Genomic DNA, 23261 nt, shown 5'->3' with positions numbered 1-23261 from the left:
TCTACCACATGTAATTATATTTTAGATAAGAGTGTGCAATATCTTGTGGAAAGCTTTCCCAGAGGATGTTATAGCAAGAAATATAATAATAAAACATGGTTTTGTAATGAGATGTTTAACACTTCCAGTATGTTCTTTCTTCAGTTGTTGTCTTACTTTCATGTTTGCATCATACCCTAAAGATTCAAGACTCAAGAAGCTTTATTTATCCCGAGGGAAATTATTGTGCAACAGTTTCAACACAAAGGTGGGAAAGGATCCGAGTAACAATAAGCATAAAAACATAAATCAAATCAAAATAAAGCTAACATAATATAAATCAAACAATTAACTAGATGTGACAGAGTGCAACAGACATTGGGGTTAAACGTAGGTAAATACAATATACAAAAATACGCACCGTGCAGCTTAGCAGCAAATTTAAATAAGGTAATACAAACTAAATAAGTGATAAGGAGCGATAAGTGATAACAGTGTTAAAAATGTAGCAGCATTTCTTACAGAACTAAGTTACAGTGAAGTACAGTAAAGTGAAGGGAAGTGTAGCAGCATTTCTTACTGAAGTAAGTTACAGTACAACTAAATAAAGTGATGCAGTGATGATATAAAGTGATATAAAGTGACATTTGCTCAGGACACAGTGTCTCCACTGTTCCTTATCTGACCGGGGGGAGATAAATTATAGAGTTTGATGTCCAACGGAAGAAAGGACTTCCTTCGGCGTTCAGTGTTACACCGGGGGAGAATGAGTCTGTGGCTGAAGGTGCTTCTGCTGGAGGTCAGCAGCTGGTGGAGAGGGTGAGAGTTATTGTCCAGGATGCTGTGCAGTTTAGACAGCGTCCTCCTCTCAGACACCGCCACCAAAGAGTCCAGTTTGACCCCCAGGACGGAGCCAGCCTTCCTGATGATCTTACTGATCCTCTTGGCGTCTGCTGTCCTCAGTCTGCTGCCCCAGCACACAACAGCAAAGAAGATGGCACTGGCTACCACCGACTGGTAGAACATCCTCAGCATGGTGTTACATACATTGAATGACCGGAGCCTCCTCAGGAAATAGAGACGACTCTGGCCCTTCTTGTAAACAGCCTCAGTGGTCTTGGACCATTCCAGTTTGTGATCCAGGTATCCTCCAAGGTATTTGTAAATTATATTATATTAAATATTAAATTATTGTCAACAAGCACATATAGCAAAAACTCTTTTGATGAGGTTTGATTGTCTTTTCCCAGAAGTTGAACATATAGTCATTCTGTGGTCCGTTGTGCTGTGCTGTCACGTCATCCTTATCCTGGCCAATAAGCTTGTTCCTGCTGATCCTCTTCCTCACCACCTGTTGCATCTTAGTGCGACAGTTTATCTGCAGAAGCATGATCTGATAAGACTCAACATGGACAATTTGTTACCGGTGGCAATTCACAGCAGGAACAATGAGATAATGCCTTTTAAATGACAAGAGTGCTTCTGATCTGACAGTGGCTCCCCCCAGGGTCAACTGCTTCAAACGTCTACTTCTACACCAGCGTTTTACCTACGACTTAATCCCTTCTTTTTTCTTTGCAAGATGTCTTTGAGAACTCTCCCCCTGGTGTTCATTAACCTAGGTGGAGAGATGCTTTACATACTGGACCAACGCCTACAAGCTCTCAACACGTCTGAGGACAATTCAGAGAAAGGTAGCGGTGACTGACAGGCTAGGTCGATGTGTTCGTGTTTAGCTCCCAGTCATTCCTTGTCCTGACGAGCTGTAGCTGTCAGATAAACTGAACACTTGCAGTTCACGTTTCTCCTGCACGACCCCGAATGACTACTCCATTTTCTTTCTTTTCTTACTTGGGAAACCTGACTCGGATGCAGGAGTGTGGTCAGAGAATGACAGAAAGAGAGGTATCCATGCCATATATTACTTGAGTTATTGTTTAGTCAGCTCCTTGTGCCCCAGTGGTGGAAGTCCTATCATTTAGTTTACAGCTCAGAAAACATGTAAGTGTGCAGTACGACTTTAAGCTACCTTTAAATTAGCATTCAAGTTCATATTATCCATGTCCATACAGTATACTGTAATAATAATCCCAGAAAGGTTAAAGAACGTCTGTTTGCCTACTGATTTTTGATCCTGAAGCTTGCAAAGCAGGTGCAGTAACGTCATAAAGTGTGTCTCACCTTAAAACTTTAAACCTTTTTCCCCCTTTTTCACTGCTTCTGTTCTGTTCTCTGGTTGGTAAAGCAGTGTGGCAACAAACAAGGTGCAAGATGCATCAACATCAAAACAAGCTCTTCGGCGCCGTTTTATTCGATGACCTAAAAACCGTCAATTTGAAGCGAAATTAACCCCCTTTTTGTTTCTGTCACTTCCCCATGCACAGTTATGAACGACATTGTTGGAACCATGTTTAGTAAAGACTTCATGGATGAACTTCTCAAACCCCAGCAGCTGTATTCTCACAGGACAATGAAAACGGTGCTAACTCGGTTAGCGCATGCCTCCATCATGAGACTGAACCCGGCCAGCATGGACAGGGTATGTACAAGATAATAGATGAGAGACATTTTAAGGATTTATTTTCTTTTAACGTATTGCTAATGGTGTGTTTTTGTACATATCTATGAGAGAGATCTTGAAATCCATGCTGATCAATTGTACAGCATATTCTAGATGTGCGGCCATGCAAGGCCTATGTAGTCTATTTGTTTTGTTTCTAGGTCAAATCTTGAGTATTTAATGCTTTAAAATGTTTATTGTCACATTTTGAGAGAGTCAAGCCTCAAAATAAGTTAACTCTCCAGTGCACTAGTTGTAAATGTGCAAAAATATGTGAGAACTGTCAGTTTGGGAGCAAAAACAAGAAGCTTCAGAGAAAAGTCTCACTGCAGGGGTGGCATGTCCTTAAAGTTTGTACTTTCTTTGTTCTTTTCCCCTCGTAGCTTTACGAGCTGATGGTCATGGCGTTCAAATACCAGGTCTTCCTTTGTCCACGGCCTAAAGATTTGATGCTCATCACTTACAATCACATAGATACCATCAGGAAGTTTGTAAAAGACACTCCTGCGGTCGTCAACCAAGTGGACGAGACACACAGGAAGATGATTGAGGTACGTATATTAAGAGCTGTTGAGAAAATCAACCTTTAATTATCCACTGCTTAGTGCTTTAAACACCTATTACCCCGGGATACAGTAAGTCTGAACAGTCTGAACAGTCTGAACAGTCTGTACAGTTACTTCATGCTGTCTGGATTCCAGCTGTCGCTCTTTTTATCACCTGTATCCTGTGTGACCTGTTTTTGTTCTTATGAATTGACACTAGGTTTATTCATCGCTACCAGACGGTGAATTCCAGCTTCTTAGACAAACACTGCTCATCTTTTTTCAAGACATGCATATCCGCGTAAGTCCTCTGCTTTTTTGTTTTACTCATCCGTTCATACACAAGATGAAAATATAACAGCTTTATTATATTTTTTCAACCAGCATTTATTATTAACATTATTCCCTCCTCTTAGGTGTCACTTTTCCTCAAAAATCAAGTCCAGAATCCCAACGGACGTTTTGCCCTGTCGACATCAGGCCCAGTGCCTCACGGGATAGAGGTCCCTGGGCTTATTAGGTAGGCAGCTGACCGCCACGGCATTGCATGTGTTTTGTGAATTATCAAGTATTAGGCTCTACATGTCATATTAAACAGGTTTAATGATGCTGTGAAAACGGCCTGTTTAACATGAGGGTCAATGAGAAGCTGCTCTATTATGAAAACTGCCCCTAGTGGACACTTGGAGAACTGCGGTTTTTGGCCCTTCCTGATTGGATCAACCAGGAAGTCGCCGTAGTGGGGGCTTTGATTTGCACACACTACTAGCACTCTTGTGTGTGTGTGTGTGTGTGTGTGTGGGGGGGGGGGGGTGGGGGGGTGTCATCCCTATGTTCCCCGGGTCTGGGGTTCCCCACTCGACCCTTTCTCCCCAAAGTCTGATGTCCCCTGGTCGCATAAGCTTCTGCCTCCGCTGATTTAATTTAGCATTTTGTTAGGACTCGGGGTTACAGTTAGGGTCAGGGTTAGGGGGTAGTCTTAGGGTCTACATAGGAATTCAGCACTGATTGTAGAAAAATTAACACATAAGTACGCTCCCACTCTAGGTCACTGTGCACAATCTTGTATGGACAAGGGTTTTTACTTTTTCACTCTTAGATATAATTCTATCCTCCCTCCACACACACTTTTTCTCTAGCCTGGTTGTTGGGCATCATTGACACACAGCCAATTCCCTTGACCTCGGTTAGTGGCACCAGATGTGGCGGCTTAAATGTGTCTGATGTAACTCCAGAGGCTCCGCTGACAAGCTGAAATGTTCTTGTGCTTAGTCTCAGATTTCCTCCGACTGCTTAAATCAGAAATAACTCCATATTCCAAAGTGTCGTCATCTGCTTCCTGTTGCAGGACGTTTGATAGAAAGGGCAAAGAAGCGAGACGGAGTAAGTTCCCTACAGGAGGAAGTTACACCCGCTCCGTGAGAAAGGGATGCTTTGAACTGCACGGAGACAGAGTCCTCAGACTGGGCATGAACATGTACGTATGAGCTGATGCTGCTACGCCACATATGCTTTACTTTGGTTATATGTTCAACAAAATACAGGTGGATTAGAAGTTGACACTGCTTTGTTTTGTGTTGTATGAAATATAAAAGGTACACTGTGAACCATCCAGAGGAGACACACACATCCAAGGCTCCCTCTGGCAAGGTAATAGCCTGGTTTCATGGCTGACATTTGGATCGCAGGTGTAGTTAAATTTTTACATGTACATTTTTCTAGCTGCACAGCTCCTCAGGCAACATGAGAGCAACATTCAAATTGATTTAAATACATTCTTTTGCAGCAGAATAGATAAATAATCAGCATCACATGCTCCAATTGATGGTTTTCTGTAATATTTTGTATTTAAACCACAATATCTACCATACATTAAAGTCTTTATCAAAGTCTATACATACATAGAGGTGCAATACCAGTGATGGAGCATAAACTGCATTTATTGACATAGGCTAATGTGCAATTTAGGGATACTTGTACTTTATTTAATATTTCTACGCTGCAAACTAAGATTTATTATTTATCACCATCTTGAGATGCTCCTTACACATAAATGCATCATAAATAATGAACAAATTATACAATATAACACTTTAACAAGTACATTTTGTTATTGTAAGTACATTTTTTACTGTTTATCTTGTGTGATTTTACTTAAATCAGATTTTCAATACAAGACTTTCTACTTTTTATTGGAGTGTTTTTACAATGAGTGCATCTCTGTTAGGCTCTGAATCCTTTTCGCATCACTGCACAGTTCTCACATGATGCATCACACACAGTAAACTCCAGGCGTGAGACAGTCTTTCTATCTGTGTCTGACCTTCCTGCTGCAGACGGATGACACACCCAACCTGCTGGCCAAAGAGGAGCTGAACCTGCTGGCTCGTCTGATGGGCAGCATGAAGGCAGAGGACGTGCCCGAAACTGAAACTGGCTTTCGGATCAACCTGTTTACGACAGACGAAGAGGAGGAGGAGGCGTGAGTGTGTTTCTACTCTGTTTCTTTATGCATTACCTGCAATTAACCTTAAGTATTAACATTAACTCCTACAACTATTACTTTTAATTTGCTTAACAGAGGCACGCCAGGTGGAGCTGAGGAGTCTTTGTTTGGAGTGATAAATATTCAGGCGATGCAGGTATGGTGATGTAATTCTGCAGACCGCTGCCAACCGGCCTTTAGTCATAAACTGTTTGTAACCTGAGAGAGGATAAAAACACTGATGGGACACACCCCACTGAGCTGACGTGTATCTTAATTACAGAACAAGGACAGAGAAACGCAAAGATTAAAAGGAAAAAGTGTTTTTTTTAAAGAATTAAAGGTGTATAAAACTCAAATAAGAATAGAAGTAAAAATCAAAACTACACAAAAGCATTTAGAGGTAAATTATGAGGCAAAGGTGACACTGATGTGGTATCAGCAAAGCCAGCAAGGTATATTAAATGACACAGCAGATTAATATGATTAAGTAATGATCAAGATTCAATAGCTTTATTTATCCCGTGGGAAATGATTGTGCAACAGTTTCAATACAAAGATGGGAAAGGATCAGAGTGACAATAAGCATAAACACATAAATCAAATGAAAATAAAGCTAACGTAAAATAAATCAAACAATCGACTAGATATGACAGAGTGCAACAGACATTGTGGTTAAACGTGGGTAAATACATTATACAACAATACGCAGCGTGCAGTTTAGAAACATGTTGAAATAAAATAAGTACAAACTAAATAAGTGAGAAGGAGCGATAAGTGAAAACAGTGTTAAAAGTGTAGCAGCATTTCCTACTGAACTAAGTTACAGTACAACTAAATAAAGTGATGCAGTGATGATATAAAGATGATGATCCTTTATGTTTGTATTAATATAGACATATAATGTAATAATGTAATAAAACACTATAACATCTCATCTCATCTTCAACCTCTTATCCGTGGTCGGGTCGCGGGGGCAGCAGCTTTAGCAGGGGACCCCAAACTTCCCTTTCTCGGGCCACATTAACCAGCTCTAACTGGGGGATCCTGAGGCGTTCCCAGGCCAGTGTGGAGATCTAATCTCTCCACCTGGTCCTGGGTCTTCCCCGAGGCCTCCTCCCAGCTGGACGTGCCTGGAACACCCCACTAGGGAGGCGCCCAGGGGGCATCCTTACTAGATGCCAGAACCATCTAGTAAGATGTTATAACATATGTATAATGGTATAACATATTAGCTTAAAATACTATTATATAGTATGGGATATATGATATAATGCTTAATTAAGTAAGTTATTTTCCACTGTAATTACACTTTAATTCAATACTTGTTAGTTTTAGTAATTGTACTTAGTTACATTCACCTCTGTTATGATATCTAATAATATGGAACATTAATTCCCTACTTTTCCTTTTGTTGAATTAAAAACATGTTTGGTTTGTGTTTGATTCAGGATGAACAGGCTGCGACTCAGCTGGCTCACATCGCCGGACAGTTCGCAGAAGGAGACGAGCCGCCGGAAACTCTCAGCAGCAGCAAAGGAGACGACCTGCTGGCCATGATGGACGACCTCTGACCCCGTTGTGTAGTTTCAATCACTTTACATTTGAACTACTTAACAATTAACAAATACCCATTTCTAACTCTCTATCTCATGGGAAAAGACACATTTCCTGTCACTGTGAGCATCTTTAACCTGTAAAATACGCCGTTTTTGGTTTATTCAGTTCCACACCTGATTGTTTAACACTTAGATCAGATTTTAATGTATGAAACATATCTAATGACTCATGTTGTACCTAAAACAATCTTGAATTATATTGGAAATTACACGCACTTGGAAAAGCGCCGCATGAATTCAGGGCAAATTGTGGGACCTGCTATATTTGCTAAACTATATTTTCTTTATAGTCATAATTATGTTTTCAGTAAAGTATTTATTCAGATTTTTTACTTGTTTTTCTTCTATACCCATAAATGATTAAGATGAAATTAGTTGTCCGGATGCAGTGATCTTGATCAGGCTCCAGGAAACGTCTGAAATCATTATAATTCTCTGTGTTTCATTCATTTTTTAAGATGGTTAGACTTTAAATGTATCGACCAAATTGCCGCAGGACCTGGTGATTTATGCAAATATGGTACATGTATATTAAATGTTCAAGTTGTTTCCTCAACAAAGTGTATTTATTGCTTTTGTTTGATCCTTCTGATCATAATTATCCTTGATCATAGGGAGGTGTTTTAGGCACGTCCAGCTGGGAGGAGGCCTCGGGGAAGACCCAGGACCAGGTGGAGAGATTATATCTCCACACTGGCCTGGGAACGCCTCGGGATCCCCCAGTTAGAGCTGGTTAATGTGGCCCGGGAAAGGGAAGTTTGGGGTCCTCTGCTAAAGCTGCTGCCCCCGCGACCCGACCCCGGATAAGCGGATGAAGATGAGATGAGATGAGATGAGATGAATATGTAACCATGGATACACATCTTTCCAGAAAAGAAAGGTGTTCAATTGTGTCTTGTCACACAGAAAATACACACACTTACTTTAAAATTGAGTTTCAGCAGCAGGATAAATATTGTTTATTATTCTGAACTGAATTTATTTTACCTTGGCTGAAACTGGCCTTTGGAGAAAGCTACAATAAGTCATCATTAACGTGACTTCTTTATCTGTTATCTTTATTTCTGTTGTCTTTTTGTTATCATGGTTTATTATTATTATTGTATTTTCTGGAGCTGCCTGCAGAGGGCGGTGTTGTTCCACGTTGACGCGCATCTGTGACGCAGAGTGAAACGTCATCACGCTGCACTTCCGGTTTAACTTGTTGACATAATTTGAACAGTTCTGCGAAGGTTGTGGTGCAGAGTTTCCACGTGAAATAACGATTTAACTAACCCGGGTAAGTCTAACTCACGTCGGCTGTGAGTAAAATAAATAATGTGTTTATATCTGGAGCATAAATGAGAAGAGCTGCGTTATTTATATTTTATTCAGAAGAATGAACTCAATCAGCGAAATATCCGTAGTTAGCATAGAAACAATGACTCATAATGCTACTGTTTAAGGCTTTTACTTCTTTTTATTGAAGTGGCCAAGCATTTTATCAGGAGGCACTTTTGAAAAAGGATTAACTAAATTTAGCATGCTCAAAAATAAAGCGGTATGTTGCCTTTCTTCGGTCAACTGAGCAGGATTATAGGACTTAAAATGGCTAAAGTAAACAAAACCATTCAGGAACACATGTGATGTTGAACTCAGTGTTACAAACCCCACAAGAACAGCTTTTCTGAGTCCATATCATTGGTTTATCTATAACGACAGTGCATGTGGAGAAATGGATGTAAATCCCTGTCCTGTTTGTTTGCAAACCTCCTGTAACCCACTTCTTTAAATACTTCTTCTCTATAATAATGTCTTTATTAAGGGTAATATCTTTACCTAACACATTTTTGTCTGTACTGAGCTCCCACAATGACTGTCCAGTGTGTTAATCAGGGAAAATCTTGTTTTTTCAAGGTTTGAAAATTGTGGATAAAGTGCTTGAAATTGAATCCGCATTTCTGTCACAAAACTAATAGCGATAGAATAGGAATTTCATTTCTTTCTTATCCTTCTGTGATTACAAAACACAGTTTTAGTTGTTTATAGCATGATGCAATCTCCTTTAGTGTGATTCCAAAGAAGTTAAATAATACTTTTCGATATGTATGTATTTGTTTATTTACCACAGCTGTAAGGTGCTGGAAAAGCTCGGGAAGGGACCTTGAATAGTGCTTGAATTTGTTTTTTAGAAAAGGTGTACAAACCCTGGTTAATACTAATGTGCCAACAGTAATGGTGCATCTCTGACATAGTGACTGACTTGAAGAGACCATCATCAATACAATTAGAGAACTAAAGTATAGATTTTCAATTCGATCAAGGGGATATATAATATTACGTTATATATTATAACTTAACATAATTCCTTGCTTGTGTTTGAGTGTTTTTTTATTTAACAGAAAGTCGACAAATGAAGAGTTTGAATGGTTTTCACTGACACGGCAAATTATACTCTTATGCTCTTCTCAGCTCTAAATATAAGTTGTTTTGATCAGAAGTTTTCATAAGATAGTCCTGTATTGTCTCACAAAGGACAAATTTACAGTTCATGCTCCGCAATTCTTTGGTTTCTATTCAGGGAAGTACAATATGGTCATCATCTTCTATCCCGATATCGGCCATTTCATATTTTCATAACGATATATATCTCATGATCTGTTAATTTCAGAAATAGTGTATATGAAATAACCACATGATCAAGCCTATTTTGTATACTCCTGTGTGATTTAAATACTTCACTGACCTTGTTTACATGCATGCACACAAGTAGTGCTATGAAAAAAACAAAACCAGGAACGGGTGTGGAGTGAACCACATTGCAGCACAGATGAACCAGGTATTCGTTTTAAAACAGTCTTTATTCAGAAGGTAAAAGCAGGTACACTGCTGACCAAGGGATAGCAGAAACAGGCCAGGTGCCGACCAGCCACAGGCAGAAGAGGAACAGAAAACAGGCAGGAAATACTCGTGGTCAGGGACAGAAGGCTGGTGGATTTACCGGGGCTTAGACGAGAGGCGTAGGTCAGAGGCAAGTCGGGTCCATACCAGGTAAGCAATCCGGGAACAAGTGCTGGAGAATCAGGCATGAGGGTGAAGACAATCTGGCAAAGAGTGAGTGGAGTGAGGCTGCATATATGCTGGCTTGATTGGAGATGGTGAGCAGATGAGAGCAGCAGGTGAAAGCTGTAGACTGATCAGGAGTGTGGCTGAGCAGCATAGCAGGGAAGGAGCCGAGCAGACTGCGACAAAACCACAATCTTCTAATGATATTGCGTCATATTTCGGTTAGTTATCATGTGCTTGTTATTACGAATTAAGACAGTGTCATTGTATGTCTCTGTATGATTTCCTATAGACAAATTATCCTATTAAGTGATTATCACACAGTCCTATTTCTCTTCACCTCAGTTTTGCATTAGTGGCCAGAATCAGTGGGATCAGTTTTCATTACAGCATGGTGATGTGGTTTAGTTCACAGTGACAGCAGCATGACACCTAGACATTTTTTAAACACTGTAGACAAACATCAATAAAACATGTTGCGCTATAAAAAGCAACTCTGTTTTCCGAATGAATTGTATGGCAGTAACTATATCTTCTTCTTGTCTGCAGGTATCCCTGACCTCTGGAGATCCTCTTCATCAGTGTCCATGGAGTCGGAGGGGAACAGATCCCTGCCGTCAGGCCTGGTGCCTGTAGCCGATGTCGTCAACTCTATCAGGGAACGCACTATCGCAGAGAACAGCATGGTCGTTCTGCTGCAAGGCCTGCAGGGAGAAGTGACCACGGTGGACCTGAGGAACGAGAGCACAGCGAGGGGCCGCGTGGTCAACGTGGACGCCTTTATGAACGTTCGGCTGGCGGATGTCTTGTACCGGGACAGACGGGGTAAGCTCACCCAGCTGCAGGACTTGTTTATCACGGGCAGGAACGTCCGCTACGTCCACATCCCAGACCACATGGACATAATGAAGACCATACAGAGCCAGCTGGCCAAGATCCACCGCGTGCGTAACTTTGCCAGTCAGGGAGGAGGCAGAAAAGAGTACGCCAAGAAACCATAACTTTCCTTTTTTGTCCAAGGAGACGAAGCTCAGTTGAGTTTGTGCAAGACTAGTCCAAAATACTTGAGGACAACAAGTTGTTTTTCTGTTTTTCTCCAGCTTTGTTTGTTTTCCTGACTTTTTTCTTCTTTATATTTGTTGTGAAAAATTGGTCACAACTCAGGCCACGACCTGCGATGACGGGTCCCAACGGAAACATTTGGCGTTTGTATGTTTTTTTTATCTACGACTGCAACCAATTCTTTTCATTATTAATTCAAATGAAGATTATGTTCTTGATCAATTGATGAGTTTACTGAATCTCAAAAAACTGTGAAAAATTAGATTGTAACTTCCTCAGAGTCTTTAATGTCTTGTAACATTGGACTTAAACACACAGTTACAGAGTTTACAGTGATGAGAAACAGAGAAAAAGAGCAAATAATCACATTCATGAAGCTGGAACCAGGGAATGTTTTGGCATTTTTGATTAAAATGATTCATTAAAAAGTCGCAGATTCATTTTCATTTAACTGATTGTTGCATCTCTACACAAAATGTTTTTGATGAACCACTGGACTAGATAATGAGTCGAATACCGTCTTTGTGTTTTGGTGTCTGAGTTTGTAATCGCCACAAAACGCCTCTACTCACTTTCGTTTGAAGACTTCTTGTGTAACACAGACGGGAATGATGACTAAAGGTGCATTATATTACACTGCATTTATTTAGCTCATGCTTGTATTCAAAGAGACTCTGTGCAGTGTGAACAAGAGAGTTTTGAGTCTGTGTCAGGTGTGTGGAGTTTCTGCAGTGTGGAGCCAGGACAGCAAACAGACAGGATACAATTAACTCATCTGTCCATCAAAAAATGTCTTTGTTCCAGTACAGGAAGAAATGGAACATATTACAATTCACAGTGTGGCCCAGAGTGTCAGCGTATTTGCTCTTGAGCACCACCGGTTTGCCTGTCTGTCTGTGGAGAAAGTTAATAACTGCCCACACGTAATAAGACGTCAGTCACAGTCAGTGCTGGTCTGGTCGAGGGAAAAACAAGCAGACATGTTTCCACAGCTTCCACCTCACAAACATCTCTGCTGCATGCATCAGTGAGCTGTCACTCTCTCTCTCTCTCTCACTCTCTCTCTCTCACTGTTACTGGTGGTGTGACATCCAAGCCTGGCAGGATGTTCAGCCAATGGAAACGAGCAGAGCGAGGTGAAAGGAAGAGAGTGTTTCGCTTGGAAACTGCTGTCCCAGTGTCCTCCCGATACACAAATACGATTGGGAATTTGAGGAATTTGCAAAAGGGGTATGTTATTCCAGCACAGTGTCAGGAAGAGGACAGGCCTGACATAACACAGGCGGAGGCAGCTGGTGCAGATAAACCCCGCAGCGTAGATAGAAAGGGAGTGCATTCAGCAGCCATGTCATTTTAAGTGCTGCATTAAATGAAGGAATATGCACGCAGGAATGTCCCTCGGCGGTCGGGTCATTGTTTTGGCTGCAGCCTCAGTGTGTTTTTTGGGACATATTTTTCCCTTCACTGTTTTTAAAAACTGACATCGAATGACGGCAGCCCACATAATGACTGCTTACTGTTTTGCTAAAAACATGACGGCGTGCCACATCAACACTCACTAAACTCAGAATAGCACTTTACAGAGGCTCAACCGCATAAACAATATTTTTTTGCAAGACATTACACGGTCTGATTCAGGGTCACATGATCCAGCAGTGGTCAAACAAGTGCTCAGACCTCTTTACTAAAGGAATCGTGTCAATACAACAATGTACAAATACTCCACACTAACTGTTCATCTGCACACTTCAAATACAGACTTGTTATCAGCTACAGGTACTCAAAGCATTAGAAGTACATGTGCTTTACTCAAATACTACACAGAGAACTGATTCTGAGGTACTTGTCGTTGACTGTACTTTTACTCCACTACATTTGCAGATTCAGATTAATAATAATGAATAATACAAAACATAATTGAGATTATTAAGTCCTGAGTAAATGTCACTTTATACCACTTAATATAATACCTGCATCAACACTTTAATTATTTGTACCATAAGTTGTACTGTAACTTAGTTCAGTAAGAAATGCTGCTACACTTTTAACACTGTTATCACTTATCGCTCTTTATCACTTATTAGTTTGTACTTATTTTATTTCAGTATGCTGCTAAACTGCACGCTGCGTATTGTTGTGTATTGTATTTAACTACGTTTAACCACGATGTCTGTTGCACTCTGTCACATTTAGTTATTGTTTGATTTATTTTATGTTAGCTTAATTTTAATTTGATTATGTTTTTATGCTTATTGTTACTCTGATCCTTTCCCACCTTTGTATTGAAACTGTTGCACAATAATTTACCTCGGGATAAATAAAGCTTCTTGAATCTTGAATCTATACTAAAACTATTGTATTGATCCCCAGGAAGAAATTCAAAAGTTAACCAGATGCAACATTTAAAGGACAATTGCATATTAATACATCAATAATATTCCAATAGTTTAATGCATATGAATTTTAGATGGGCCGTTTTGCAGAACAAGTACTTTTGGTACGTTTAAGTATATTTTGATACTAGTACTTTTGTAAAAATGTAATTGCTTGACTTGTAACAGAGTGTTTCCTCACTGTAGTATTGCTACTTATGTCTGTATATGTTCTTCCACCACAGAATACAAGAAGTATTATTTGAAGTATAAATAAGCATAAATAGAAATGCTAAATACAAAACTTAACTTAATTATAGTAGAAGAGTGAATGTACTTAAGTGCTTTCCACCTCTGGACTTCACCAAACAGCAGCACCTGCTTTGTTGTTTGTTTCATAAACTCAGTCAGACACAAACTACAATCCTGAGGTCGGCTCTCGCTCAACGCTGAGATTAAAATACAAAGAGCTCAATTAATCCACCAGCCCCCGAAGGCACCGCGGCCCTATGCCCACGGCAGTCGACTAGCTATTTCCTGTCCCACCCTCCTGGCTTAACAGTGAACAGACCTCACTGTGGTGCGTTTGTGGCCAGCAGAGGAGAGATCACCTCCCTCTGGTCAGTGTGGCTCAAATCTGCACAGAGGCAGATTTACAGTAAAGTGAAGGGGATTTCTATGCAAGTTAGGACTCTAATGAGTGGTTTAACTGCATTTTGGGGCTTTTATTTCGGAGCCAGATGCCAGCGGCACATGCATGAGCTTCAGTTATCTCTCAGGAAAAGGAAACACCTCCTCCTCAACACATGTGAGGAGCGTTTCTGTCTGGTCCTCCTCTAAAGGATGACAGGGAGTGGATCATAGTGGAGGGCTGCTCCCTCTCCAGCAGCTACATCAGCTCCTCTGTCACAAACACAGAGTGACCGACAACTTCTCGCTTCCTCTCCGTGCAAATTATGGGATATTATCGAAGTGTTGGCTGAAAAAGCAGGTCCACATTTGGATCTAAATTCTTTGTTTTTCCAGTGGAAACTTTGCGTTTAGTCGAGCTGTGCGGCTCTCATCCAGGACCAAGGTGAGTGATCACTGCAGATGTTTATCTTTTACTCTTTTTCTGAACAATATATTTCATTTTCATGTAAATAAAGCTTTTATTTCACATTACAGGGGCTTTCCTGTCTGGAAAATTGTCTGTCAGACATTTTGACAAACTCAGATTTTTACATTTTCACAGGAATCTTAACAAAATTTACAGCAGTTACTTTGCTGTCAGGCAATAAACAAGGCAACAAACTAGTTTATTAGCAGCGCCTGCACCATGTTCTTTACAATACCGCAGCAAACCATAAAATCCTTTATAGGTGCAGTCGCTACAAAGTGCCGCAGATCATTAACACTTTAAATATACATTTGAAGAGAAACCCCAGCTTGTGTTGTGCATTTTAATACTTAATTGAGCCCATTTTTATTCAGTTTCTACTGTTGGATGAAAGTATTTTCCACGGCAACTCCCTGTGTGAGAGACAGTAAACATTTGGTGGACTACTGTAAAACAACAATGCTTTTTTTCAGCGGTTTCAGGTTTCATCTTTTGACTTAAATGGGATTATCTGAGCAGGAAGTGTGGGAGGGATGAACGGGAGTGCATTTAATGGGGTTACATAAACAGTTACAGCTGTGTATGGTTAAGTCCAGAAGTTATTGGACTTGTCTGGAAATGTTAGGTGTTAAATCTGTCTGCCCGAGGCTGCGGCTGTGTAAAATGGACATTTGTCTCCCCTTTGATATTTGTGTTGTGCTTCCAGCTCTGGGCAAACTTCACCACAAACTGCCCGCTCCGGGCTGCCATGAACTTCTGTGGAGCGCTCCATAAAAATGTGTGTATTTAGAAGAGAGAGAGAGAGAGAGAGAGAGAGAGAGAGAGAGAGAGAGAGAGAGAGAGAGAGAGAGAGAGTGCTTCTGCAAGAACACAAGTGTTGTTTGTACAAACAGTCAGCTGTGGCCCTGCAAAAACTCTAAATATTATCCTTTCTGTTTGCAATTAAGTTATAAAAATCTAGAGAATAAGAACAAAAGTATGTGAAAATCTGCCAATCCTCTGAGATGATTTCAACTTGTTTCAATGCGTTTCCAGAAATGAGCTTAAAACAAGAAAGTATAAGACAGTCACAGGACTACAATTATGTAAATTAAATATAATTTTTCATTGACACAATGTGATAACTGCACAAGCAAAATGTTCAACTTCTTTTTAATAAAATATAACTTAGTTAGAGTTGGATGTGAAGATCGATCTCATTCTATTAATGTGACGCTGTAGCCAGCAGCTAGTTAGCTTAGCTTAGCTTAGCATCCAGACTTTTACATCTTGTTTGTTTAATCTTTTCAAGAACAAAAGTGTAAAAACATTATTTCGCTGTTTCACAGTGGGTTATGTGCCAGAATATTTTTTGTCAGGAGCAAATGCTGCGAGAAACATTTCAGCACATAAAATAAAAACTCATAATTTTTACACTATTTTAAACAGACAAGATATAACGTGTTAATTCAGGCCAGAGCCAGGCTAGCGGTTTCCCACACCTACTGCTAAGCTAAGCTAAGCTAACCGGCTGCTGGCTGTAGCTACATGTTTAACACACAGACATGAGAGTGGCAACAATCTTCTCATCTAACGCTCCGAAAGAAAGCAAATCCAAAAGTGTCGACCTATTCCTTTCGAGACTCAAATTACAGAACATATAAGTGGATAAGAAGGTCATAACTGCAGTGTGACGTGTGCTAAGTCTGATCAACAGCCTGATTGGTGGGAACGTAGAAGTCTCAAATATAAAACAAACACTGTTTGACTTTTCACGGGCTGAAGCGGAAACTAAATTGGCCACTTATGTTGTTAAGGTCTGAGGGCCTCAAATTGAGGGTGCAGATGGAGTCCTGCTTCTTCAGTCTGTGAGTTAAAAGCCCAACAGAAGGCAGCGCCGGTTGAAACCCACCGGTTCCCACGAGTCAGCGGCCACCATAGAGACTACGACTGTAATTGCCCCCTTAAAAAAATAAAAAAGAAAGCCTTTGAGAGTGCACAGGGTCTGCCAAGAGTCACCGGGATAAAGATCAGGGCGGGAGAGCGACTCAAGCCCCCAAATGGCAGCAATTGGAGCGTTCTCCCCGGACAGAAAGAAGCAGAAAGAACAACATTCGGCTCCCACGCACGTTGTTGTTGTAATGACAGGGAATGTGAGGGGGTGGGAAATATCAGTCATCGTGTTTACATCAAGCTTCACTGTGTGTGACAAATCATTTTAACCTTATCTGAACCGCAGTCTCTTAGGGCGCACTCACACTGTCTGTCCGTACCGTGCCCCGTGCTTTAGGGTACTTGTCCCCCCCTTCCTCTCCCCCCGCGGCCCAGGCCCCTTTGTACTCACACTGCCTGGGCCTCACGCGGATGCTTCCCGCCTGCCTATACGTCATCACGCCATAACACGTCACACGCATTGATTGCCGTCATTGTGATGCGTCACTTTGTTTACAAATCTTTCCACAGACCTCAGAGTTTTTGTGCGTCTTGTCGACTGTTTTTAAATATTTTCATCCGACCAAATCTGCAGCAAACACTCCACCTCCGCATCACACCAACCTGAACCTTTCACCGCCATTGTTTTAAATGTCCGCGCACGGTCTGTCCTTCTTTTTTCTATGTCTGAACAGGCGCACATAAAATGACGTAGGCCTCGTAAGCCCACCTCTCCCAAATGGTCCTTGGCCGGCAAGCGTGCCGCACCTAGGCGCGGTACGGTTGCACTCACACTGGTCAAACGAACTAGACTTTAGCCGTGAAACGTGCTTGGGCACAGTACTGATGGACAGTGTGAGTGCGCCCTTAAAGATCGGGTTTAGGGACTATTTATTCAGTAGAAAAAAGTTGGTTTTCCAGAGTAATTAGGGCAATAAAGGGATGTCAATGTCTGTCTGTCGGTCGGTCAGTTAAACGCTTTAGTCCTCGAAATATCTCAGCAACTACTGGATGGATTGGCATGACATTGAGTACAGACGTTCATGTTCCCCAGATGATTAATCCTACTAAGTTTAGTGATGCTGTGTCGTTTTAGCACCCTGAGGTTTAGGTTTAGGTGAAATGTCTCTACAACTGGATGGATTAGCATGTGATTCATTTTCGCCCAGCAGAAGAATTGCAACAACTTTCGGGATTCCTCTGACTTTTTATCAAGTGCCACCATCAGGACTTAATTTAAATTCGTCCGATAGCTTTAAAACACAGCTGTACTTTGAGTTTAGTGCTAATAATGAGCGAACACTATTATGCTAACACGTTAAACTAAGATGGTAAACTTCATACCTGCTCAACACATACTGTATACTGTACATTGTTGTGACTGTTCTTGCAGGTGTTGTACCATAACTCGACATACTGAACCTTTTTATGCTAACAGGAAATCATACGCGTCAAATGTCTCTGTCAGTTAAATCTCACAAAGACAATGAAATCAAAAAGCTTTTTCCAACTACCTTATTATTGTGCCTGGAGCTGCTAGTTTTCATTTTCTGCAGCTGTGGGAAGCTCCTCTACTTCCTTAGTGCACTGCAGTGTGGGTCAGTATGTTGCATCAACAGCTCACACAAAAGTCGAGCATTTATAGCACGCACGCCGACTTTTAGGAGTCATTTCTGTCACACTACCCACCCAAACCTGCTTAGATTTAGTTACAGCACTAAACTGAGATACAGCCATGGTCTTGTTATACATCAGTGATAAGTTTAAGCTATTAATAAGAACAAGGTTTGGGTTGCCAGGTTGTGAAAAATGATGCTTTTCCTGTGTTTTTTCCTGCTCTTTTCATGAAGATTACTGCCTTTGTGTATTCTTGTCTTACTTACATTTCTAACATTCATTACTGCAGATGTATCGACGTATTACACTAGTAAAAGAGATTATCACAATCTGGCAAAATGGTTCTAATTAATGTCTTAGACCTGATCTATATTATTTTATTGTAGACCATTAATAAAGCCATTTGTTACAACTTACAGACCATCATAAAAAGTGCCTTACCATGAGCTCATAGATGGATATCTCAGTAATATTTCGCTGCTGCTTCAGTTTCCGTGTGAAATCTGTTATGTGACTTTTTCTGTGGGAAAAAAAGAAAGAAAAAACATTTACGTGACGCCGGAAAAGAGCCTCCTCAGGCACTGATGTCATAAATGTAAACATCCCTATCGCACACAGAGGGCCACATGTTTCAGGCCTCAGTGTAAAACGCTTACAAGGAACACAATGTCCGTGTCTGGTGACCTCTGACACCAGTTTACATCACAGGAGCGATGGGTGGGGAACATTTGTCAGTGTTTTTGCATCTTTTGGTTGAGCTCAGACTTCCCTAGTGAGTTTAAAACTGACACTATACTATATACTGTATATTTATGCAGATAATAACTGCCTGATTGTGTGTTTTGTGTCAGGATCTGTCGTTGGCGTTGGAGTTCAGTCTGTAACAGAAAGTCCTGGAGATGGTAGCTATTTGAACCCACAGTGAACCGGGATGGAGCCTATTAAGAGAGACATGGAGCTGCTCAGCAACAGCATGGCGACCTACGCTCACATCAAAGGTAAAAACCTCCGCGTGATTAGAACTGTGGTTCTCAACCTGGGGCTCGGGGCTCCATCAGTGGGTCACGTCATGAATCTATGTTGTCACAAGATGATTGCGGGTGTTAGAAATATACAGGGACACACACACACACACACACAAACACACACACACACACACACACACACACACACACACGCACACACACACACACACACACACACACACACACACACACACACACACAGACACACACACACACACACACACAGTACATTTAGTTTTACGCATTTTCTCTGGTCTTTCTTGCAAATACCTCTTCAGGCCTCTATGTTTGAAGGAAATACACATTACTGCTGAAAGTTAGATGAGAAGACTGATGCCACTTTCATATCTTTATACTAAATATAAAGCTACACAGAAGCCAGTTAGCTTAGCTTAGCATAAACACTGGGAACAGGAGGAAACAGCTTCATATGTCCAAATGAAACAAAATCTGACTAGCAGCACCTCTAAAGCTCAGTAATTGTACACAAACACATTCTATTGTGTTTATTTAATCCGTACAAACACCAAAGTTTACTAAAAACTTGTTTTAAAGGGGCCGGACTGGAGTTGATTGCAACCAACAACAACTAACAACAAAGCCACAAGTTTAACACTCTGGCTGTTATATTAAAACATAACTAGGAATAGCAGCTATTGAATGTAGGGTAAAAAGTAAGAAGTACAATATTTCCCTTTTACATGCAGTGGATTAGCATCTATGTCACCACCGGTTCGCTGTTATTGGCCATATCTGAACGCATCCGGTCAGGTACAGTCTTTTCGCTGTGCTTTTTCTGGGCGATTGCCACCAAAGTGCGAGCAGAACTTATTTATACACTTCCAGAGTGAAATTTCATATTCGTACATGTGGGAATTTATGTCCAATTAGTGTCAGAAAGTGACTTCGATGAGAGAAAGCAGAAATAACACTTCCTTAAAAAATGTTGTTGCGGTGACAGTATCGATGTTGATCTGGACGACCAGCAGTGCCCATATATTTACAGCGGGGACATAGGAGTGTACGAGTACGGCCAAGAGTAAACTAAGATTTCTTTAGTAGATTAACCATTTTTTATGCTTTTTTTCATGCTGAATTACTGGTATTCAGGAAATGTAGTATGAGCACATCTCTGGTGAATATGAGATTAGAAAAAGAAGAGGTGATTTTGCATGATGCTTTTTGGAGAAACTAAGTTTTGAAGATCCTAAAACAAATACAGATCAACCGCTAGTTGAATAAAATGTGAATCCTCCAGTTAAGTACAAGCACCTCAAGTACAGAACTTGAGTAAATGTACATTGTGTTTCCGAGGTCCTGTTGAACTCGTTCATTGTGTTTCTTTGACCTAAACAGCCAATCCAGAGAGCTTCGCCCTCTACTTCATGATGGGCGTCTGTTTCGGCCTCCTCATGGCGCTGTGCCTGCTGGTGTCCGCCGTTGCCTGCAGGACTCGCCGCCACAGAAAACCTCCCCCTTCCCCCGAGAGGAGACAGCTGAAGGAGTCCAGCGAGGAAGAGGTGGACGAGGAGGAGGACAGCATTGCGGAGGAAGAGGGGGAGGAGGCAGAGATCCCTAAAGTGACAATGGGGCCCATGAGCGATCGCAGCAGCCAGTCTAACGGGACTCTGAGGAGCGTGAATGTGTTCGCTTCAGCTGAGGAGCTGGAGAAGGCGCGACGTCTGGAGGAGAGGGAACGAATCGTCAGGGAGATCTGGAGGAACGGGCAGCCGGACATCCTGGTCACAGGGACGGGGACGATCGGACGAGTGCATTACCACTAACAGAGACTTTGTGCCCGAAAAATCCACCTGACTGACTGCAGAGGACAGGACACAGTACATTGGATAGAGACATTTTGATTTTTTTGGCTGCACAAACTGTTGAATATTAAAATAAGGGATTATGAAAATGAGTGGGGTGGCGAGGGGGGCTGAACCTCATGTTTCACCAAAGTCCCCCTAAGGGTCATTAATGGTCGATCCCTCCTCTTGATTCACAAACAAGATACAAATAAAATTATAACCAACAATTTAAACCTTGAAATCTTAACAGAACTTCTAATGTGCACCTACAACATCTCATCTCATCTCATCTTCAGCCTCTTATCTGGGGTCGGGTCGCGGGGGCAGCTTTAGCAGGGGACCCCAAACTTCCCTTTCCTGGGCCACATTAACCAGCTCTAACTGGGGGATCCCGAGGCGTTCCCAGGCCAGTGTGGAGATCTAATCTCTCCACCTGGTCCTGGGTCTTCCCCAAGGCCTCCTCCCAGCTGGACGTGCCTGGAACACCTCCCTAGGGAGGCGCCAAGGGTTCATCCTTACCAGATGATCCTGAACCACCTCAACTGGCTCCTTTCAACGCAAAGGAGCAGCGGCTCTACTCCGAGTTCCTCACGGATGCTGAACTTTTCACCCTCTCTCTAAGGGAGACTCCAGCCCCCCTCCTGAGGAAACACATTTCGGCCGCTTGTACCCGCAACCTCGTTCTTTCGGTCGTGACCCAGCTTTCATGGTAAAACCCTGATACAGAAACAGAACAGTCGCTCTTTTTGCATATAACAAAATGCAAAAAAAGTTAAATAAAATACAAATTTCTTGCACAGCAGCAAGATCACGCGGTAATCACAAGTTCATGTCACACATCTGAGCAGCCAGGTTAGAAAAGACCCTATCTCCTTAATAACTTTCAACTACCTTTAACTACAATCCCTACATAAATACGTCATGAGGAATACGTAATCATATTAATTAACACACACAAAATTGCATTGTATCCCAAATACTTTCAAATCCAATACATTAAAGTTATGAAATGTTATTTCATTTTTATTGATTAAGTAAACTCCCGTTTGTCCTGGTATTATTATTTATTTATTTGTTGCTGCATTGTAAGACAAGAAAAAACATTTTGGATTTCTGGAATAAAATACTAATTTCCTTAAATGATTTCAGAATTTAACATGCCATCGACCATGATTACCAAGTCTTCTTCATGAATTTAATACTGAACACTTTTGCTGTCGTAGATTTTGTATTAAACTGACATAAGACAGATTTTTTATGCAACATATTTGACTTCATCTGTATTTTTACTATATCTGCAATGAGAATAATTAAAATTTTAACCACTTTTTCATCAACAACAGCACATATATTCTTCACTGGTTGTATAAATCTAATCTTTGTTTATTTGTGTATCGAACAACACGCGTATTTACCTTAACGTTAGATGAGAAATCCACCTACCAGCACCTCCAAGTGTAGAAACCATAAATGTAAAAACTTACGGTGTTGTCAAGGCAGCGACGTTGCCATGCAACCGGGGAAGACTCCCGGAAGTTACCGGTCCCGCCCAGGAAATAATCCGACCCGAAACAAAACGTGTCAAATGTGAAGATTAGCTGAATTCTGAAGTGAATACGTTCATGTTGTGAACTGTAATAATAATATATCCATGTTTTTGAGTATTTAATGTATTGTTTTCAATTCTTAAAATCGCTTTAAAGTGAAAAAAACAACAACAAAATGTGCCTTAAACAATTTTGATTTAAAAAGATATAAAAGAGAAAAACCGCAAATCCTCACATTTTATAAACCTGATTTAAATCGTGTTTGGCCTTTTATTTGATGAGTTACTTAAAGGTTGAATATAAAGAATCTTTATTAAAATATCTTCTGAGGGGTACAGAATGAAAGTACTGCTTTCCCATAAAAAAATATATTTAGTGTGAATTAATATTTAATATTCTGTTTCCATCGTACCAGCCAAGCTTTGGGCATTGCGGGTTGCCAGGGTTGTCTGTTGTTAAGCTACAGAAACAAGGAGTCATTTTGAGTTGAGAGCTAGCTAATCGATTACACACTTACAGTTGGCTAACGTTAAAAAACTGTTGTAAAATTAACTGATTGGTCGTTACCCTGTATGATTTATCACTTGACA

The 23261-nt window shown here is 41.0% G+C and overlaps 3 protein-coding genes across 3 annotated transcripts; all 3 read left to right on the top strand.

Annotated features, from left to right (window-relative positions):
- Nucleotides 1–1561: 1561 nt before the first annotated feature.
- oscp1a (organic solute carrier partner 1a) lies at nucleotides 1562–7143 on the top strand (the record flags this gene model as incomplete). Its single annotated transcript, XM_083925761.1, has 11 exons — nucleotides 1562–1673; nucleotides 1855–1884; nucleotides 2364–2518; nucleotides 2923–3090; nucleotides 3305–3385; nucleotides 3501–3604; nucleotides 4433–4561; nucleotides 4680–4734; nucleotides 5421–5566; nucleotides 5666–5726; nucleotides 7021–7143. 11 exons carry the CDS (start codon nucleotides 1562–1564, stop codon nucleotides 7141–7143), a joined length of 1164 nt encoding a protein of 387 aa, XP_083781887.1.
- A 1256-nt stretch (nucleotides 7144–8399) lies between these two features.
- lsm10 (LSM10, U7 small nuclear RNA associated) lies at nucleotides 8400–11646 on the top strand. Its single transcript, XM_083925278.1, has 2 exons — nucleotides 8400–8467; nucleotides 10783–11646. Exon 2 carries the CDS (start codon nucleotides 10821–10823, stop codon nucleotides 11232–11234), a length of 414 nt encoding a protein of 137 aa, XP_083781404.1. The 5' UTR covers nucleotides 8400–8467; nucleotides 10783–10820; the 3' UTR covers nucleotides 11235–11646.
- Nucleotides 11647–14546: 2900 nt separating this feature from the next.
- On the top strand, nucleotides 14547–22366 carry eva1bb (eva-1 homolog Bb (C. elegans)). The gene is made up of 3 exons (XM_083926175.1): nucleotides 14547–14742; nucleotides 19146–19292; nucleotides 20676–22366. The coding sequence occupies exons 2-3, from the start codon at nucleotides 19226–19228 to the stop codon at nucleotides 21101–21103; spliced, it is 495 nt and encodes a 164-aa protein (XP_083782301.1). The 5' UTR covers nucleotides 14547–14742; nucleotides 19146–19225; the 3' UTR covers nucleotides 21104–22366.
- Nucleotides 22367–23261: the final 895 nt, after the last annotated feature.

Source organism: Echiichthys vipera (genome assembly GCF_963691815.1).
Source record: "Echiichthys vipera genome assembly, chromosome: 13".
NCBI lineage: Eukaryota > Metazoa > Chordata > Actinopteri > Perciformes > Trachinidae > Echiichthys > Echiichthys vipera.
The sequence above is the reverse complement of the archived record's forward strand: the minus strand, read 5'-3'. Positions and strand labels throughout refer to the sequence as shown.